Source organism: Peromyscus leucopus, chromosome 2 (assembly GCF_004664715.2).
Source record: "Peromyscus leucopus breed LL Stock chromosome 2, UCI_PerLeu_2.1, whole genome shotgun sequence".
NCBI classification, from domain to species: Eukaryota; Metazoa; Chordata; class Mammalia; order Rodentia; family Cricetidae; genus Peromyscus; species Peromyscus leucopus.
The window spans coordinates 132,972,553-132,990,256 of record NC_051064.1 but is presented as its reverse complement, the minus strand read 5'-3'; the positions used below and the strand labels follow the sequence as shown (position 1 = coordinate 132,990,256).

Here is a 17,704-nt window from a genome sequence, read left to right as displayed (position 1 = left end):
GTGCATACACAGGTGGTATCAACCATGCCGTACTTAGAAGACTGCTCCACAATGCTCCCTCCATGCCTTGTTCACACTGCAACAGTGTCAGGGAGGCAGAACGGGCCATGCAGTCGTGTCTACTGCAGTCTTTCAAGTGAATGTGGCAGGAAGTCAGGAGCAACCTGCTCCCCACTGAAGCAAGGACTCCAGGCGCCTGGGAGAGCAGGAGGAAGCCACAGACTGAGCCTGAGGGCTGCCCACTCCACGCCCCTCTTTTCCATCTGTACATACTCTAACCTCGCACCTTGTGTGATTCCCATCTGGATGCATTCCTTTTATTTTTTAATTTCTGGGATGGAAACCAGGACCTTGCTATATTAAGCGTGGGCTCTACCACTGAACTACATCCCTCGCTCCAGGTACACCACCTTCTGGAGATCACTGGGCCTTTGCACATTCCATTACTGTATAAAAAGCTTCAATGGCTCCTGTTAACTTCTGGACAAAGACCACTCTCCGGAACCTGTGAGACTCCCCCCCCTCCAGCTGTGACCCTAGCCTTTCTCAAATTTGCCTCTCTCTCCGATAGCAGCCCACCTGACTTGTTTTAATTCATTATTGTGGCTCTTGCCTAGTAGAGGCACAGGCACAGCTTAGAGACATGAACAGCCCTTCAAAGTGCTGACAGGACAGTAATACTGAGACAGAAGAAGCTACCTACCTGTCACACAGCTGATCAAGAACTGACATCTTGCGAGTACCTCACTTCTGTCATTGTACTTCCCCAATCCCCTTGTCCCTTTCTGTCCCCGACAGAGATCTCAAGAGTCATTCCAGATTGCTTCTTGGCTGCTGGAGTCAGTGACTAGTTCCTATGAGGACCAAGTGGGAGCCTTCTGCTGTTTGAAGTCACTGACAGAGCATCCTTTGAGAGCATCTCTGGAGGCAGCAGGCTCTGGAGAAAGGTGAAACCCGCCAAGATCCTCCTCCTGGTGCTCAGCCACAGGCTGAGCTCAGTGTCAGGTGTGACCAGAGAAGAAGCTGGCTGTCTTCTTGCAGACTTTCCAGGCTGAAACCTCAGCCAAGACCAACAGCAACAGCAGCATGGCCTTCGAGCTGCTCACCCAAGAGATCTACAAACTCTGTCCCATCTTGGACCAAGCCTCAGGAGGAAGAGGACCAAAGCAGGGACCAAAGGCAGATGTGCCTGTGCTGTGGCCCCTGGGCAGAAGGGCAGCCATCCTCCCCGGAGCCCATGGACCCTTCACAATCCACAAGGACTGTGCTGGGCATGGGTCAGAATGATGCCCTGGAAGAACACTCTGTGGTCTAGACAGGACCTCCTTTCCTCTGATGACAGAATCCCAGCAACGAGACTTGCCCCAAAGCTATTCACATCCTTCCTCAGTGCCAAGGATGAATATGATCTTTCATCAAGTTCCAGAAAAGGTCCAAAAGGGCTCTAGAAAGCCAGGTGTGATGATGCACACCTGTAATCTCAGCACACTGAGAGTTGGAGGCAGGAGGGCGAGTTCAAGGATAGCCTCAGCAATATATCAAGTTTGAAGCCAGCCTGGGCTACACAAGAGCCTGACTCAAAACACCAAAAAAAAAAAAAAAAAGAAGTCCCAGGGACACTGACATTATCAGAACTAGAATGCTTGTTTATTTGGGGGCTAGTTCACCCTGTCCTGTGGCAGAGAACCTGAACTCCAGCTCCGACTGCTGGTCCGTTCCTCTGGAGTAAAACTGAAAACCCCGATAACTGAGGGATGGGGCCTGTGCTGCCACCCGCTGACGGCAGCGCTCGCTCCGGCCTTGCTGGTCCTCCCTGGCATTTCAAAGGCTCTCAGCTAGGCACCTGTGTCTCCATTAATAAGTTCTTTATTCTGGAAAAGCAAATCAAGTTCATATTCATAGAAACACTGACATTACAAAGTACGGGGACAGGGGCGGAGGCGACAGACCCTCTCCAAACCTGCCAACACTGTCTCCCCAACACGACCACACACTCTGCCTACAGTCAGTCGTTTACAGATAAACCACAGGGCAAGTCTCCTCCTTTGAGATGGCAGGGAAAGGGACCAGAAGTTGGGGTAGGAGGCTTTATTCTTTTGGCAGATCTTCTCAGTCATTATAGATATTGCTGCACTGTTAATAAAAAATATATGCTTCTCTGTAAAGCATTTAAAAAAAAATCCAAGGATGAGATGGCTGAGGTCTCAGCTCAAGTATCTCCAAACACACGTCGTCCATTCCCTGACTGTCCCCTGTGTTATTTCTTGGTTGTTTTCCGGATCAATGCCATTCTCTGAAAGGGAGAGAAATAACAGTTAATAGGCTCTGAGTCAAGAGCTTTCTGGAATATCCATATACTGCTCGCAAGTAGCACGGTCTGCATCACAGGGGTAGCATGCAGGGTCAAGACAGTCACAGAGGCCACTGGGCCCATTTCACAGACGGAGAGACCGCACTGGCCAGCCACACCTGCCATATTCACATGAAGCTCCCTTTCCCTGGAATAAGGCGAATTCTACAGAGCAGCTGGAACTCAGAGATCTGTCTGACTCCATAGGGCTGAGATTACAGGCATGCACAACCATAAAAATCAGGACAGCCAGTTAGATTACAACAGAGAGGATGCCAGGCTTTTCAAGATGAGGCCAGTGCCCCGGTTGAACTAAAGACAAGGGATCCCTGGTTCTCTATCAGAAATGATGTCAAGAAGGGCAGAGGACAGCTGCTAACACGGGACCCAACCCAGAATATCGGGCAGAACAGCCTGGGTAGCTCTCAGCACAAGCCTGGCATACTTCTTTCTCTGACCTGGTGGTGTATGGTATTCAAACTGGCTTTCACTGAGGTGTGGGAGCAGGTGGGCACGCCCACAGAAGCCCTGGAAACCTGTCAGGGCTGAGGGGAAAACTGAAAGGCCCGTGGAGCAGCCCAGCACCAGGGGAGCCGTCACTGTGCTGCCTCTGACCGCTGCTGCAGGGAAGCCGCTGCACAGGGACAGACAGACTCCTGGACCACAGCTGTGTGTGTGGCCCCCTCCCAGGTGCAGTCAGGGACCAGCCCTGGCTGTCCCGGGTTCCTCACCTGTTTGTGAGCTTCTGTGGTGCAAGCTTTTTTGTAGGGTCGGATTTCCTCAGAGCCAAATCCTGGGATCCACATGTTCCATTGGCGCTCTGCAAGGAAGACAGGAGCAGAGCTGAGGCTGCGGCGGCTAGAAGGCAGTGTGGCTGCAGGCAGGGGGCAGAGGCAGCCCTGGGCACCCACTGGACAGCACATAGCTTCTGCAAGGTTTCCTTACTGGATTTAGTGCCCTGGGCAAACACTCTACCACTGAGCTACATCCCCCACGTCCTTGAACCCTTTTAATGTCAACTTTTTAAAATTTTATTTATTAAGATTTATTTATTTTATGTGCATAGGTGTTTTGCCTGCATGTATGTATGTGTGCCATGTGCAAGCTTGTATACAAGGAGGCCAGAAGGGGGTGCTGGAGTTGAAGATGGTTAGGAGGCACCATGTAGGCTCTGGGAGCCCAGTCAGAGTCCTCAGGAACAGTGTCTAGTGCTCCTAACCATCTCTCTAGCATCTGTTTTTATTTATTCATTTATTTTTTTGAGGCAAAGTTTGATATGCACCCTAGACCAGAACTGAACTCACAGTGATCTGCCTGTGCTAGTCTCTTTTCTTGGGGAGGGGGCATTCTTTTTTTTTTTTGGTGGGGGGCGTTCAAGACAGGGTTTATCTGTGTAGCCCTGGCTGTCCTTGAATTCTGTAGCTAGGCTGGCGTGGAACTCAGAGATTCACCTGCCTCTGCCTCCTGAGTGCTGGGATTAAAGGCGTGCGCCACCACCGCCCGGCCCTGTGCTAGCCTTTAAGTGCTGGAATTATGAGCCCAAGACACCACACTGCTACTGGTTATCTTACTCCTTATGTTTTTAAATTAATTCTTTATTGCATTTTTATCTATTTTATTTTTAGTCAGGCATGGTTACACATGATTTTAGTCCCAGCACTAGGGAGGCAGAGGCAAGTGGATCTCTGTGAGCTCCAGGCCAGCCAGGGCTACAAGGTAAGACCCTTTCTAAAAAAGAAAAAAGGGTGCACACGAGAGAGAGTGCGCGCGCGCGCGCGCGCGCGCACACGCGCACACACACACACACACACACACACAGTCACATTCAGAAGGATTTACACAGATACTATTATTCCTTTATGAATTTTTACCCTATCTTCATATTTAGTTACAACATGAGATTACTTTAAAATAGAAAAATAGTCATTAAGTACAGTATGAAAGGTATAACCATCTGGTTCCTAGTTTATCCCTAGCTGTATACACATGGCTCTTTATACTCTATTAGTGTCCCCATAGCACAGAAAACAGGATTTCTTTCATAAAATAATTCTTACTCTGAACAGACCAACTACTTAAAACACACTTAAGTTGTGTGTTACATATGCATGTATGTGTGTGTGTGCACAAGTGTACACGCCCCTGTGTATCTGGGGGCCAGAGGACATCTGGTGTCCTCCTTTATAACTCTTCACCTTCTCCCAAGACCGTATGTCACTGAACCTGGGACACACTCTTCTCTAGCAAGGCTGGTAGTCAGCAGCCCCAGCCATCCTCCTGTCTGTCTGTCTGACTCCATAGGGCTGAGATTACAGGCATATGTGGGTGCTGGGGACCCACATCAGACCATCATTCATCCATAGCAAGTGCTCCTAACCACTGAGCCATCTCCTTGGGCCCCAAACAAAAATTTATCATTATATATATATGTGTACACACACACACACACACACACACACACACACACACACACACAGTCCTGGATCTCACTCTGTACACCAGACTGGCCTTGAACTCACAGAGATCTCCCTGGCTCTGCCTCCCGAGTGCTGGAATTACAGGCATGCACCACCACCGCCTGGCATCATTATATGTTACATTTAATGCATATAAATTTTATGTGACTAACTCATGTTTAGCTGTAGAATGTGCTATTTTTTTTCCAGTTTATGAACATAATATGTAATTCTCACAGTTACCTGCAAAGAAGACATTTCGATCCTCACTTTATGAATAGGGAGACAGACTCTCAGAAATCAAACAGAAAGGATAAAGTGGTCCAGAGGCATCCCCTACCACAAAGGCTTCCTTTCCTATATTAGGCCCTGCTTCTGAATGGTAAATCCTAGGCCTAAAGGTCTGGTCCAAGCATGAGGGTTTCTCTGCCCTGACAGTCCTCACAGACTAGTCATGGAGATACTTCAAGGAGGAATGAGGCCACATACCTAGATGCAGCTGGACATCTTTCACCTCTAGGGTGCTAGACTTGCGATGCCGAGCAAGCTGGCAGGCCGCGGTCACCACACTCTCGATGAAATCATCGGCGATCTGCAGCAACATCTGGAGAGGGAAAGTGGGGAGAGTAACCATGCCACTGGCAGGGCAGGCTCCTGTTTTGGGACAACTGTATGCTCCTGCATCACATGTTTAGTAGACAGGGTTTCTCTCTCTAGCCCTGGCTGTCCTGGAACTCACTCTGTAGACCAGGCTGGCCTCGAACTCACAGAGATCTGCCTGCCTCTACCTCCCAAGTGCTAGGATTAAAGGTGTGCACCACCACCACCCAGTTTTGTCCCTAATCTTTAAAGGAAGACACTGAGACTAAGACCAACCTGCTCATGGCTGTGCAATCAGATTGTGCAGGAGAGACGGGATTCAGCCTTCAGGGTGAAGCTCTAATCCTGAAGCCTTTTTATTTTTATCTATTACTTAAAACCTCTCTCTCTGTCTCTATGTCTCTCTCTCTCTCTCTGTCTCTCTCTCTAGTATGTATGGATGTTTTGCCTACATGTACATCTGTGCCTGGTGCCTGTGGAGGCTAGAAGTTACAGACAGGTGTGAGCTGCCATGTGGGTGCTGGGAATTGAACCCGGGTTCTCTGGAAAAGCAGCCAGTGCTCTTAACCCCTGAGCCGTCTCCCCAGCCCCACAGTCTCCACTCTTAACTAGCATGCTGTATCATCTTTGGTATCCAAATCCACCTTACCTCCTCCACATCTTCATCCAGCTGCTCATTAGGATCCACTTCTCTGACTAAGTCTTGTAATTTCTTCTTGGTCAATACCTAAAGTGGATTTGGGGAAGAGTTTTCATAAGTATTGACCTCACTACCCCCCAAAGACAGGCTGTCAAGTTGCTGAGTTCAGTTCTAGCTCCCAGACAACCCTACCTGGTGGTACAACTGCCAAAGTATACCCAAGGGAAAGAGGCAGGGGCAGTTCAGAAGGGAAAAGGGAGAGTAGTTTGGAGTTGAGGTCTGCATCTAATTGTCAGTTTATTCAATTTCATCTTTCTCACTCTTCTTCCCCTGCTCTGCATCTCAGAGCAGCCTGCATTCTCTGTCACCACACACTGTATCCTTTGGATCTGCTGCCTTTATACATGTCCTTCCTTCTTCCTAGATGCTCAGGTCATGGTTCTCCTTTCTGAGGGGACTCCTAGTCCACCCAGGTAAAAGGACCCACGCCCCTCTTCGGCTCTTCTGTCCTCTGTGCATCCTCTGGCACTGTGCAGATTTGTAAACCTGCCCATATCTGCTTTAAAAGGCTAACAGGTTGAGACAGGTGTGGCCCACACCTTTAATCCCAGCACTTGGGAGACAGAGGCAGACAGATTCTGAGTTCAAGGTCTACAGAGTGAGTTCTAGGACAGCCAGAGCTACACAGAGAAACATTCCCACCCAAGAAAAAAAGGTTGCCAGGCGATGGTGAGTTCAAGGCCAGCCTGGTCTACAGAGTGAATTCCAGGCAGGCTCCAAAGCTATACAGAGAAACGCTGTCTCCAAAAACAAACAAATAAAACAAAGGACCCAAAACACAATACCCAACAAGTAAAGTGAAACAAGTATCTGTGCTTTTGTGTCCTCCTACCCCTTTTTGTGAGACAGAGCATCACTATGTAGACCAGGCTGTCCTGGAACTCACTATGTAGACCAGGCTGCCTCTGCCTCCCAAGTGCTGGGATTAATGGCTTCTCTTTACAGTTATTTAGGGGTGAGTGAGTGAGTGTGTGTGTGTGTGTGTGTGTGTGTGTGTGTGTGTGTGCAATTGACAGCATACATACATGGAAGTAATTTTTGTAGCAGAGGATGAGGACCTGCTGATCTTCCTCTTACCACCTCCCAAGTGCTGGGATCGAAGGTGTGAGTCATCTTGCTCTTCTATAGTGGCCTCCATAGTCAACACAGGCTGGGGTCTGTTCAGCCAACTCTTCCACAAGCAGCTCAGCTAGTCCTTCCCTTGAATGTCTCCTCATCTACCCTATTCAGCCTACAAGATCCTAGGCAAAGGATTTTCCTTCTTTCCTTTTTTGTCTTTCTTTTGGTTTATCGAGACAGTGTTTCCTGTGCAGCCCTGGCTGTCCTGGAACTCACTCTGTAGACCAGGCTGGCCTCAAACTCACAGATCTGCCTGCCTCTGCCTCCCAGCTTTATATTTCTTTTCTTATTGCTCTGGAAGGTGGGATCAAGGATCATAGGTACAAAGAGGGGAACAGATTTCAGAATCACTGCAGAAATTAATGGCAGCAGTAAGATAAACTACAAGAAGGAACAACTGAACACTCTTATTTTAGGAATAAGGAGCCCATGTATTATACAGATAACTCAAAATATCTGCCATTGCTGAGTGTAGTGGCTCGCTTATGCCTGTAATCCCAACCCTTGGGAGGAGGAGGCAAGAAGACTGCCCAGGACTTTGATGCTGCCTGGGGCTAATCTTTGAGTCCCAGTTACCCTGGGCTATACTAAAACACTAGCTCAACAAAATGAGACCAAAACCCCAGCCACCTGCCCTATGAAAGTTTAATACATGTGTTTATATGGATATACACACACAGAGAGAGTCATATATAACAGAGTAAAAATTGATATTGTAGACAATTCAATAAAAATGCTATTCCAGAGGGGAAAGACCTTTTTCTTTATTTTATTCTATATTTTGTTTGTTTATTTGTTTTTGTTTTTTTGAGACAGGGTTTCTCTGTGTAGCTCTGGCTGTCCTAGAACTCACTCTGTAGACCAGACTGGCTTGAAATCACAGAGATCCGCCAACCTCTGCCTGCCAAGTGCTGGGATTAAACTCATCACTGCCTGGCTTGGGAAAGATCTTTTTCAATAGAGAGGAAGAGCACCTGTTGTGTCCACCCCTGTACAGATTACAGGTCCAAATGAGAGAGAAGGGCTGTAGAGAAGGAGGCTAAGAGGTACCTGATTGTTTTCAGGGCTAAGACGACCGCCTGTCCCAGGAGTGCCTGGTATCTTTACCACAGTGGTGCTATTGGCCATGGAGCCTTGTGGAGGGGTGCTGGCTGGCTCTGGTTTTATAGATGAGAAATTGGAGAGGTTGATTAGGGCTGAGGGGCCAAACTGGTTCATAATCTGCCGAGCTTTGGACTTCAGCTCATAGAGTTTATCAAGATCCTGCTTCTTTTTGGAGCTGTGAGGACCAAGGCCAATCAGCTGGAGAGGGAAACAGAGACATCAGAATTACTCCAGGACGCCTGCAGAAATGGTGTTTTAACAGATCTGTCATTGAGTCTTCAGTGCATCCCGGAGGGCAATTACTTGATTTTGACATTAAAATGGAAGGAATGAAGAATGTTCATTGCTCTCACTTGGTTTTAGAAACCATCTTGTCTCCAAAATCTAAATGAAATACTTCACAAAATTGAATAAGGAAAAAAGTAAATGAAACGAGGAATCTTATTTACAAAAATAAGCAAGACATTTTTGAGGAATTCATACAAGCAGACACACCACTAAGTACTTACATGCATCATTTTTTAAGTATGAAATAATGTTAAATTCAAATAAATAGCACAATCACATATTTAAAGCTCAGTCACAAAGCTTAAGAAAATCATTAGTTCATTTTCAAAACATGTTGAAGCATTTCAAAACATGCTTTAGTCCAAGGTAGGGCTCTGCTCAGTAAACACAACTTCTAGCAACTGTTAAAAGCTCTGCTTTACCATAGAAAGCTTTTTTTCCCTTTGTGTTTTAGTGATCTCCAAGACATGCTGAGACTGTCACCTAAAGCAGCTGCGGGTCCTAAATCTCAGAGCCCTGGGGCTAACTCTGTGAACATGGCTGTGGTGTCAAGACCAGAAGCACATTCACCAAGTTCTGCCCACAGTGGCCTCAGTTTACTTACTGCTATCTGAGTGTCTAGATCTTTAATGACATCAGCAACAGCTGTAAGCCCGGAGTAATGAGAGGCAGCCATTTTCAAAAGCTACCTGTAAACAAATAACTAGCATCAAGTACCACCCCCAGCTACAGAAGTATTCCACTTGTGTGGTATGGGGCAACTTCATCAACCAGGATCCAGCTGAAGATGCAACTCGGTGCTAGAGTTTGCCTAGTATGTGTGAGGCCCTGGGCTTCAGACTACATCAGTACAGTACTGTCAAGTCAGGGTGGCAAACCAGTGGTGGTGGTCCACGCCTTTAATCTCAGCACTTGGGCAGCAGAGGCAGGTGGATCTCTGTGAGTTTGAGGACATCCTGGTCTACAAAGTGAGTTCCAGGACACCCAGAGCTGCTATACAGAGAAAATCTGTCTCCAAAAACAAAACAAAACAAGAAAAAGAAAAAAAAAAAGAAAAAAAAAAGAAAGCTCTGCCTCTCCTGTTCTCTACCTCCACTTATCCCACAAGCAAATGCACTCAAAACATGTCTGCAGCTGGGTGGTGACCGAACTCACTCTATTGACTAGCACAGATTGACCAAGCTGCAGAGATCCAAGTGCTAGGATTAAAGGTGTGGGCCGGTGGTGGCACAAGCCTTTAATCAATCCCAGCACTCAGGAGGCAGAGCCAGGCGGATCTCTGTGAGTTCAAGGCCAGCCTGGTCTCCAAAGGGAATTCCAGAAAATGTGCAAAGCTACACAGAGAAACCCTGTCTTGAAAAACAAAAATAAATAAATAAAAATAAAAAAGGATTAAAGGTGTGCTTCATCATACCCAGTAGCAAAAATCAGTATATTAAAAAGTTTTGTCCATCTTGGTATTAACTCAATATGCTACCCATGTATTATAACCATTATCTTTCTGTTTTATTTTATTTTTGGTTATTGTTGTTTGTTTTTAGATAGGGTCTCATTATGTACCCCAGGTTGCCCTGGAATTTACTATGGGACAACTGTACTCATGGACCATCTTCCTTTAGATTCCCAAATGCTGGCATTACAGGCCAGCACCACCAGACCAAGCTCTTTTCTGAGACGAGTCTTGTTACAGACCCTTGGTTAGCTCAGCACTTGAGCTAACTTGAGCTAGTAGTCTAAACTGGCTTTGAATTTGGGGTGATTCTCCTGCTTCAACCCCTCCCCACTCCAAGTGCTGAGATTACAGATGTGGACCATCATGCCTGTGTGGTGATATATTGTGCACCCCAATAAAGCTTAGTTGAAAGATCAGAGAAACAGTACAAGCCAGCCACCTTTTTACCTCTAGGAAATCCTCAAGTCTCAAGAAAGTAAGTTCCTGTTTCCTCATGCCTTGTATACCTCTCTCTGCCAGACATCACTTTCTGGGATTAAAGGTGCAAGCCACCACTGCGTGGCCTCTATGTCTAATCTAGTGGCTGGCTCTGTCCTCTTACTCTCCAGATAAGCTTTATTGGAGTATACAATATATCACATGCCTGACTTCTGTAATTGTTTTTACAACTACAGAATTTTCTATTGTATTTATTTTATTATTATTATTATTTCTTTTTTTGGTTTTTCGAGACAGGGTTTCTCTGTGTAGCTTTGCGCCTTTCCTGGAACTCACTTGGTTGCCCAGGCTGGCCTCGAACTCACAGAGATCCGCCTGGCTCTGCCTCCTGAGTGCTGGGATTAAAGGCGTGCACCACCACGGCATGCAGCACGCACTCCCTGAGGCATCTCACTGGCCCTAATGATGGGAGTTGTTTTTGAGGGTTTTTTATTTTTTTGTTTGTTTGTTTTTAAGGAAGAGACTGGATATTTAAATCAGGGTAGGATATTTTGCCTAGTATGTATGAGGCTATGGGTTTGATCTTCTGCACAGGGATGGATGGAGAGAGGAAGATGCCTGCAATCCCAGCTACTTGGAAAAGCACGCAGTAATATCACTTGGGCCCAGCTGTCCTACAATGTGCCTGGGCCACATTGTAAGAGCCCATCTCAAAGAATAAAAATAAATACCTGGGCATGAGGGTGAATGTCTATAATCCCAGCACTTTTGAGGTAGTGGCAGGAAGAAGTTCAAGGTAGTATTGAGCTACATAGTCAGGTCAAGGCTAGCCTGGGCTACATGAGACAGTGTGAAAACAAAAGGACCAAGAAAATAATAAAGGGAAGAATGAATTGAAAAATGGTAACAGCACTGACGTGCCTTTAATCCCAGCACTTGGGAGGCAGACGCAGGCAGATCTCTATATGAGTTCAAGGCCAGCCTGGTCTACAGATGGAGTTCCAGGAAAGCCACAGCTGTTACAGAGAAAAACCCTGTCTCAGGGGGGAAAAGGAGGGGGAGGGGGAATGATAACAGCAAATAGTCTGCAGGAGTCTTGTAGAAGGCACCTGGAAACCCAAGTCAGGTGAGCTAGGTGCCACCCTTGACCCTGGTTCTACATCTGTTTTAGCAGCTGAACCAGGGCAAATTCTAAAGTCCCTTCAAGCTTAAACAATGGAGTCCATATGTGAGTGCTTCAGAATGTATTCTCTCTACCACACCCATTGGACAGTGCAGAACAAAAGTTGCCGAGGTTGAGTTAGCAATGCATAGGTTGGTAGACTGCTTGCCTAGCATACGTAAGGCCCTGGGTTGGATACCCAGTACCACATAGACTTGGTATAGTGGCATATGCCTGTAATTCCCAGCCCTCACAGGATCAGGAATTCAGTCATCCGAGGCTACAAAGAGTTTGAGGCCAGACTGGGCTAGTGACCCTGTCTCAGAAAACAAGATTGCAGCGGGCCTGGAGAGGTGGCTCAGTGATTCATAATCACCTAAAACTCCCAGTACCAGGGGGATCTGACTCCTCTGATCTCTAGAGGCACCTGCACTCACACCACCCCCCACAATTCAATTAAAAAAGAAAAGAAAATTGAACTATTTTGTAAATACAGGTAAGAATGCCAACTCATCAAAAAATGTCACTAATTAATTACTTATTACTATTATTAAATTAATAAGCTGGGCATTGTAGTGCATACCTGTAGCCCCAGCATTCAGGAAACTAAGGCAAAGAGATTGAATATAACTTTGAGGCTAACCTGAGTTATACAGAGAGATCCTCTCTCTCTCTCTCTTTTTTTTTTTTTTGGTTTTTTTGAGACAGGGTTTCTCTGTGTAGCTTTGCGCCTTTCCTGGAACTCGCTCTGTAGTCCAGACTGGCCTTGAACTCACAGAGATCCGCCTGCCTCTGTCTCCCGAGTGCTGGGATTAAAAGCGTGCGCCACCACCGCCCGGCTGAGAGATCCTCTCTTAAAAAGACAAGCCAACCCCCATTATACTTAACAAGATGGTGATATGGGCTTGCTTTCTCTCATAATGTGATATATAAATAAGTTCTGATCACTTTATACAAGCATTTGAAAATAGTACCAGGAGCTGGAGAGATGAGTCAGTGGTTAACAGCACTTGTTGCTGCACAGAGACACCCTGTCTTAAAAAACCAGGAGGGGACGGGACTGACTGCTCTTGCAGAGGACCCCGCTTCAGTCCCAAGCACCCACACAGTGGCTCACAACCCAGTGCCCAGGATCCAATGCCCTTTCAGAACTCTGACAGGACCTGGTACATGTATATGTAAACATATATTGAGACAGAACACTCATACACATTAAAAAAAAATAAACATCTAGGTGTGGTGGTGTATTCCTTTACTCCCAGCATTTAGGAGGTGGATCTCTGAGTTAGAGGCCAGCCTGGTCTTCACAGAGTTCCAGGACTGCCAGGACTTGGAGATACCCTGTCTCAATACCCCTTCCCAATAATGAAAAAATAAATACATAAGTAAATCTTTAAAGAAAAAAAAAATAGTGCCAGGAGCGTTGACTTCCCAAATCCTCTCTCTGTTTTGTGGGTCTCTCTGTGGACCTGGTGTGTGTCTCCTTGATGTTAATGAAAGCCTTAAAAAAAATAATAGGACCTAAGCCCAGCAGTCAGGAGGCAGAGGCAGACAGATCTCCGAGTCTTCCTGGTCTACAAAGTGAATTTCAATACAGCAAGGATAAAACAGAGAAATCAGGGGCTGGAGAGATGGCTCAGAGGTTAAAAGCACTACTGGCTGTTCTTCCAGAGGTCCAGAGTTCAATTCCCAGCAACCACATGGTGGCTCACAACCATCTGTAATGAGGTCTGGTGCCCTCTTCTGACCCGAAGGGACACATGCAAGCAGAACACTGTATACATACATACATACATACATACATACATACATACATACATACATACATACATCTTTAAAAAAAAAAAAAAGCCGGCGGTGGTGGCGCACGCCTTGGGAGGCAGAGCCAGGCGATCTCTGTGAGTTCGAGGCCAGCCTGGGCTACCAAGTGAGTTCCAGGAAAGGCGCAAAGCTACACAGAGAAACCCTGTCTCGAAAAACAAAAACAAACAAAACCAAAAACAAAACAAAACAAAACAAAAAAAAAACAGAGAAATCCTGTCTTGGAAAAAAAAAAAGTATCAGCTAAGCTACTGAGAAAATAATACCTTCAAGTATGTTAACCTAATTTTCTTTTTCTTAAAAAACAAAGAAAAACAAAAAATAGACCCACCACTCAATGGTGGCCCACGCCATTAGTCTCAGCAACCAGGAGGCAGTGGATCTCTGTGAGTTCCAATACAGCCAGGGCTACACAGAGAAACCCTGTCTCGAAAAACCAAAACAAACCAACCAACAAACCAAAAAACCCAAACCTTGTTTTCCTTTATTCATTTATTTAGTGTGTCTGTGCACATGTGGTCAGAGGATAATTCTAAGAGTTTGTTTACTCCTTCTATTTTGCAGGACTCAGGGATCAACCTTGGTGGCAATCACCTTTATATCTCAAGTAATTTTTTCTTTTGAGACACAGTCTCCTCATGTTGACATTGAACTCTGGATCTTCCTGCCTCCACCTCCAAAACAATGGGATTGCAGGCAAGCACCATGACACCTGGCTATGTTAGCCCAAGTGTCCACAACATCTAGTGCATGCTAGCAATTAACTGGAAAGTTAATCTGATGTACCCTGGATTTTCAAAAAATTAAATACATCTTACTCCATTGTATGGAAAGAATCTATAAATGTTCATTTTCTTTTTTCTACCTTGAATGTCTATGCTTCTGTGAAAATACAGGAATTAGATCTCAACTACTACACTACAGAAGTCTCTTAGAAGTTACAGTCTTTGACATTAAAAACAGTTAAGAGGGAGATGAAGAAGCTAGGTGTGGTGGTGCTGCCTATAACCCCAACACTCAGAAGGCAGAGGCATGTGGATCTCTTGAATTTGAGGCCAGCCTGGTCTACATAGCAATTTCCAGGCTGGGGGGGGGGGGCTAAATGGTTGGGGAAGGAAGAGCGAAGGAGGAGAGGCGTGCTTTCTTTCATTCAGTGGCAGGCTCTGTATACCTATTCTATTTTGTTGACATTCAAACTAGACATGGAAGGAAATACACTTAGAAAAGTTCAAGGAGTTTTAGAGGCACATCTGGGACTAAATCACTCACTCCTATGTCATTAAGGCAAAGTTCTTAGTCTCTTTGGACACACTCACATGTACAATAGAGCTAACAATACTTAAAGTGGAACTGTGATAAGGAAGTGATGGAATACTGGCAAGTGTTTCAATTGCTGGGCGGTGATGCACACCTTTAATCGCAGCACTCGGGAGGCAGAGGCAGGCAGATCTCTGCAGGTGGATGGACCTTTTTGAGTTCTAGGCCAGCCTGGTCTACAGGGTGAGATCCAGGACAGCCAGGGCTACACAGAGAAACTCAAACAAAACAAGTGCTCAAGTTGTGCCTGATTCATCTGAGGAGGTTTTAGTCACGGATATTATGAAGGGAAAGGGCTGGGTCCAAGGCAGTCTTCTAAGAATGTTCCTGCTAAAAATACAGGCCACACTTATTTGTGACTTTCTCAAACAACTTACTGAAAAATAAATAAGATGCATTTCACTTAAAGGCTGGCTTAAAGGTTCGCTCTCCTCACTTGTGACATTTACTGTATCTTATGTCGATGCCATAATAGTAATCAAAGTATTAGAATCTGTAAAAATGCTCCTTCTGAGTCTGAGGGTAGAGATTCTAAATGCATTTATTCAAGTAATTTGAACCAAGCATCTCTTAATTGCTGCACATATAAGAGTACTAAATAACCTAAGAATTGGCTCACCATGACCCTAATCCTTCTTTGGACCCTCCTTTCCTTTTAAAGAATTCAAAGTGATCTTTTGCTGCCCTTCCGTCTATGACAGTTTGCTTGTGGTACAGGGATCTGTGCCCAATAGGGCTGAATGGAATGGGGCTTAAGGCACTTATCAAGTATATAACTGAATTCAAACTGCTTCCAACTTCACATCCAGTTTACAATAATGAAGAAGAAAAACGAAGATGTTTCATATGGGTTTTCTAGATTGAGAATCTGTCACAAGAAAAGCCTAACTGCAAAAAGCCAAATAGGCAGCGCCAAGAAGTCTTCCCCCGAATATACCTTTTATCACTCTGGGTACAGAGAACAGATCGCTGAATCTTTTCAAACCTCTTTCCCTTAGGGGCTGATTTCCCAGCCATGACCCCCTTAGATCCTCCACTTTTAAGAGCTCGGGTCCTCACAGCCCTGTCCCTTCAGGAACTCTTAGTCCGAAAGCCCCGATTCCGTCCCAAAGTAGACCCAGTCCTCACTGCCCGTTTCTATTCCCTCCCAAATTCAAGTCTTCTCTGCTCGCTTCTGGGTCTTCGGTTCCTAAGTCTTTGCTGCCCCTGTTTCTGAATCCTTAGGAGCTGGGACTTTGCTGTCCCGCTTCTGTCTCGGAGGAGCCCGAGTCCTTTCGCTGCTCCACTTTTACCTCTCTGGAGCCCGTGTCTTCAAACCCCGTTTCGACCCTACCCTCGCCTCCTAGAAAGTACGATCCTCACCATCCTGTCCCTCTCAAACGGCTTTCCCTCAGATGCTGCAGAACTCACAAACGTCCTCGTTCCCTAAGTCTCGTTCAGAGCCCGAGTCCCCAACAGCCGCTGCTTCTGCGAGCCCGAACCCCTCAAGCCCCGTCCCAAGAGCTCGGCTCCTCACAGCCCCGTCTCTTCCACAACCTAGTTCTTCCAGCACTGACCCGCTGTGGGTCTGGGTCCTGACGCCCTCCTCCCACCCTTCGTCCTCGACTGCCAGGGCCCAAGACTCACAGGCTGCTCGGCTAACTCCCCATGATATGCGGAGACTGCCCCAGTGAAGCTTTCGTCTCAGCAGCCGGTCCGACTGCGCGGCCCTCCCCAAGCACTTCCGGCACCGCTCCCCGCCTCCAACCCGGAAACGCGCGGCTCTTCCGGCCGCCGGGCGCGCGCCTTGCCTTGCGCAGGCGCAGACTTCACTTCGACACGTGGTGGAGCTGTGAGGCTGGCGCTGGATTTAGCTAGCTGGTTGTGCTGTCTGCTGCGTGCGGCTGCTTGCTGGCGTGGGCGAGCTCTGCGTCTCCTACCTCGGCGTGAATCCCTGCCCTAGCTGTTTCTTTCCGGCTCCTATCTTTCACTTGCGCGACCGGTAATCGACGGCCTCGGATGGCTTCCAAGTCGCCATTTTTGGTTGGTGCCTTTGTCGTGCTATGATGATGGGACCGCAATTCCGTCTAGATACCAGCCTTGCGACTCCCAACAGGGGAGTTGGCAGCATGAGAACTTGGGGACTAGAAAGGCTGATTGTGCCCGTTAAGTTGTAGTTTAATAACGATGAGCGAGAGCTATCTGTGAGGAACTGGTTAAGTTCCTCTTTGCAGTATGTCATGTAATCGTGGAGGAAACCTGAGTGAAATTTACCAAGATTCTACCCAGGAGACACAGGGTTTCAACTTGAACTGAGAATTCTCACTCCAAAGCCTAGACTGGTCCTGTAACAACAGTTAAGCTCTGAGCTTTGAGGTTATTTTTAATCCATTAAATGCTTGGTGACAATTTTTTTTATCCTATTCCAAATATACTACGCATGTAAGCAACACGGGGTTTCAGCATCTGGCAGGGTTCTCAGTAAAATGGAGACCCCCCACAAACAAATGTATAGAAGATATCTCAGAGCTATCAATGTCCCCGTCCCCAGGAATCAGGAAGATCTTCTCAGATTGGTTCCCTGTCTTTACCTTTCCATCCTTATTTTACCAGTCTCATCCAAAGTGCTGGATGCAAGGGCTTAGTTACGATTAAGGGGCAAACTGTCTGGAGCTTTCTTTCTTTTTTCTTTTTGTATGTATGAGTGTTTTGTCCGCATTTATAATATATGTGCATACCTAGTGCACAAAGAGGTCAGAAGAGGGTAGCCGAAGCCTTGGAATTGAAGTTATAGATGGTTGTGAGCCACCCTGTGGCTGCTGAGATTGAACCCCCCGGATCCTCTGCAGGAGCAAGTGCTCCAAACCATTAAGCCATTTCTCCAGCCCTACCCTTATTTTCCTGTCATAGTCTTTCG

The 17,704-nt window shown here is 46.5% G+C and overlaps 1 protein-coding gene across 2 annotated transcripts; it reads right to left on the bottom strand.

Moving 5' to 3' along the window:
* Positions 1 to 1,625: 1,625 nt before the first annotated feature.
* Positions 1,626 to 16,558, bottom strand: Taf12 (TATA-box binding protein associated factor 12). 2 transcript variants are annotated; one of them, XM_028888166.2, is made up of 7 exons: positions 16,435 to 16,558; positions 9,222 to 9,306; positions 8,276 to 8,527; positions 6,056 to 6,133; positions 5,296 to 5,410; positions 3,082 to 3,170; positions 1,626 to 2,293 (listed from the first exon to the last, which is right to left on the bottom strand). In XM_028888166.2, the coding sequence occupies exons 2-7, from the start codon at positions 9,291 to 9,293 to the stop codon at positions 2,258 to 2,260; spliced, it is 642 nt and encodes a 213-aa protein (XP_028743999.1). In that variant the 5' UTR covers positions 9,294 to 9,306; positions 16,435 to 16,558; the 3' UTR covers positions 1,626 to 2,257. The 2 variants fall into 2 exon arrangements, with proteins under 2 accessions (XP_028743999.1, XP_028744000.1); XM_028888167.2 differs by lacking the exon at positions 9,222 to 9,306 and having other exon boundaries at positions 16,435 to 16,557.
* Between the last annotated feature and the right edge of the window lie 1,146 nt (positions 16,559 to 17,704).